At 38.5% G+C, this 2,590-nt stretch overlaps 1 protein-coding gene across 1 annotated transcript; it reads left to right on the forward strand.

Moving 5' to 3' along the window:
• Positions 1 to 210: 210 nt before the first annotated feature.
• Positions 211 to 2,029, forward strand: LOC114297253 (ethylene-responsive transcription factor CRF1). Its single transcript, XM_028241649.2, has one exon. It carries the CDS (start codon positions 836 to 838, stop codon positions 1,811 to 1,813), a length of 978 nt encoding a protein of 325 aa, XP_028097450.2. The 5' UTR covers positions 211 to 835; the 3' UTR covers positions 1,814 to 2,029.
• Positions 2,030 to 2,590: the final 561 nt, after the last annotated feature.

Raw genomic sequence — 2,590 nt, forward strand, 5'->3', positions numbered from 1 at the left:
TCTAATAATAGAATATGTGTAATTTTTCAAACCATATGAGACTTAAACAAACTTAAGGAGTGTATTTGTAGTGTATGTAAAAAATAATTATACTATATATTTTTAAAATCAAGAAAATATTTATATAAAAAATAAAATAAAAAATGGAAATAATAAATGATCTACGAATTCGGCTGCTGGATCCTATAAAACAGCGATTTCAGTGTTCTGTTCTCTATCGCGACTACTGAGTCACTCTGCCCTCTCTCTCTCCACACTTTTCTCCTTCAAATTTTCCCAGAAAATCCAAGTGAACATTCCCGGAAAATCCCAGAAAAGTTATTTGCTTTCCTTTGTTAGGTTGATCTGGGTCCTTTTTTCAAGTCCGGTGGTTTCAGAGAATTCTTTAGGCCTAAATCTAAATCTTTCCACGGAGGCCTCTTCTTTTCTAGCCTGAGACTGAGGCTGATAGTGAGCGAGAGTGAGAGGTTTCACTTTATTAAAAGGTCTCAACATATTATTGCTATTTTAACTCCCCTTCAACATATTTGATAACGTTTGTGTCAACTTTTATCTCTTTGAATCGCACCTTTTAAGACTCGTTTTTGATGTCAGTCTTTTTTCTGAATCCTGTTGGGTTTCTCTGCGTTTGAAGCTTCTCTTTGACGGTTCATATCACTTTCTTCCTCCTCCCTTCTTTATTCTCCCTCCCCCGTGTCTCGACTGTCTCAAAGCAATCTTCCTTTAACTTCACGCTCTCTCTCTCTCTCTCTCTCTCTCTCTCTCTATATGGCTTTTTCAATGCGAATAGTGAGAATCTGAGCAACCAAACAAACAACTTAAGTTAAGAGTAGACATGGATGACAGTATGAGTAGCATGCTACGGCCGATCAAATACACGGAGCACCGAAGTCTCACCAAGAAACTCACCAAGCCCAAGGTGTCTGATGGTCGGACCGGTGTGCCTAGACTTGTACGGATATCGGTTACCGACCCAGATGCGACCGACTCCTCAAGCGACGAAGAAGACGAGCTCTCCAGCCGACAACGCATAAAGAAGTATGTGAATGAGATCAACATCGAGACTGCTTGTAAAACCACTGTGTTGATTCCTCACAAGAAGAAAAAGAAGAAGAAGAAGAAGAAGAAGTCGGGAACCGGAGGGACCATTGAGGCGAACCGGAAGCCAATGAAGGTTGCGACAGTGGGTAGGAAGTTCCGCGGAGTGAGGCAAAGGCCGTGGGGCAAATGGGCGGCAGAGATCAGAGACCCGGCGAGACGTGTCAGGCTGTGGTTGGGCACTTTCAATACTGCGGAAGAGGCGGCCATGGTGTACGACAACGCCGCCATTAAGCTGCGTGGACCGGATGCTTTGACAAACTTCATCACTCCTCCGACCAAAGAGAACCCCCCCGAAATCAATATGACGTCAGTTTCCGGCTTCGAGTCCGGCGATGAGTCTCTCAACTTGTCTTCTCCGACTTCAGTGCTGCGTTTCAGAACCAACTCTAATAACCAAGTTCAAGAAACCCAACCGTGTTTTCAAGAGTGTGAAGGGGAAACAAGTTTAGGGAATCAAAGTGTTGTTGATTACTTGTCAATGGAGATACCATTTATTGACGATTTTTTCAATTTGGAACACCCAGACCCAATTCTTTTCCACGACACACCAACACTTCCAAGTAATTTGTTGGGTGACAATGATTTCGGCGACATGTTTATCGACCCAGTTAATGATTTTGGCTTTGGATCCTCTTCCCCGACGTGGCAAGTCGACGATTACTTTCAAGACCTCGGCGATTTCTTTACCTCAGACCCTCTCATGTCTCTCTGAATCTGCAGGACTGTTACCACCGTTGGCCTGTCGAATTTTCGGCAAATTTTGTATCAGCGGAAGAAAAAAACAGAGAAAAAAGAAAATAGTTTTTCTATATTAGTGTTTTTATTTGTTTAGATATTTCGTTTTTAATTTACAGTAACAAATAAATGAGTGTAATAGTATGTTTTTTTTGTTATTAGACTAAAATGGAATTATATAATTTATTTCCAATGTTTTTGATTTTGATGTTACCTTAGAAGATGCTTATAATGTAGCATGGGTTGGGTGCGACTGTGACATTCCATTTTAGCCACACGTGCAATTGGACGCTAAGTGACATCCTATTTGACGTAAAAACTTAAAAATTTTAAAATTCACCTAAACAAGATTGATTTTAGTTTTCAATATGTATGAAATAAATATTCACTCTTAATCTTATAAATTATAGAAAAATGGGGAATATTATTAGATAGATTCCTATTTTAATTTTTCTCCTTATTGTTAGAAAAAAATTAGAGAACATTATTTGATAACTCTTATGATTAATTGACAAAGTCCATTTTAATGTGATCGTACAAAATCAAGAGTTATATATCATATTGATTTGATGAAGCTGAAGGCATTAAACCTTTTCACTCTAGCAGTGTAATTTAGCTTTTTAAAAACATTGTAATTTCTCCTTCTGAATTTGAGATGTTTAATCTTGAATATTAAATGGTATCACATTAGTAGTTTTTCAAATTAAATGCTTAAATTTGTTCGCCATTCACAAACTCATTGACCGATTCAATA

Source organism: Camellia sinensis, chromosome 1 (assembly GCF_055761805.1).
Source record: "Camellia sinensis isolate YWXY chromosome 1, ASM5576180v1, whole genome shotgun sequence".
Classification (NCBI taxonomy): Eukaryota; Viridiplantae; Streptophyta; class Magnoliopsida; order Ericales; family Theaceae; genus Camellia; species Camellia sinensis.

What these genes read in the sequence shown, in the direction of transcription:
- LOC114297253 (XM_028241649.2), top strand. Translation starts at nt 836, where the DNA reads ATGGATGACAGTATGAGTAGCATGCTACGGCCGATCAAATACACGGAG.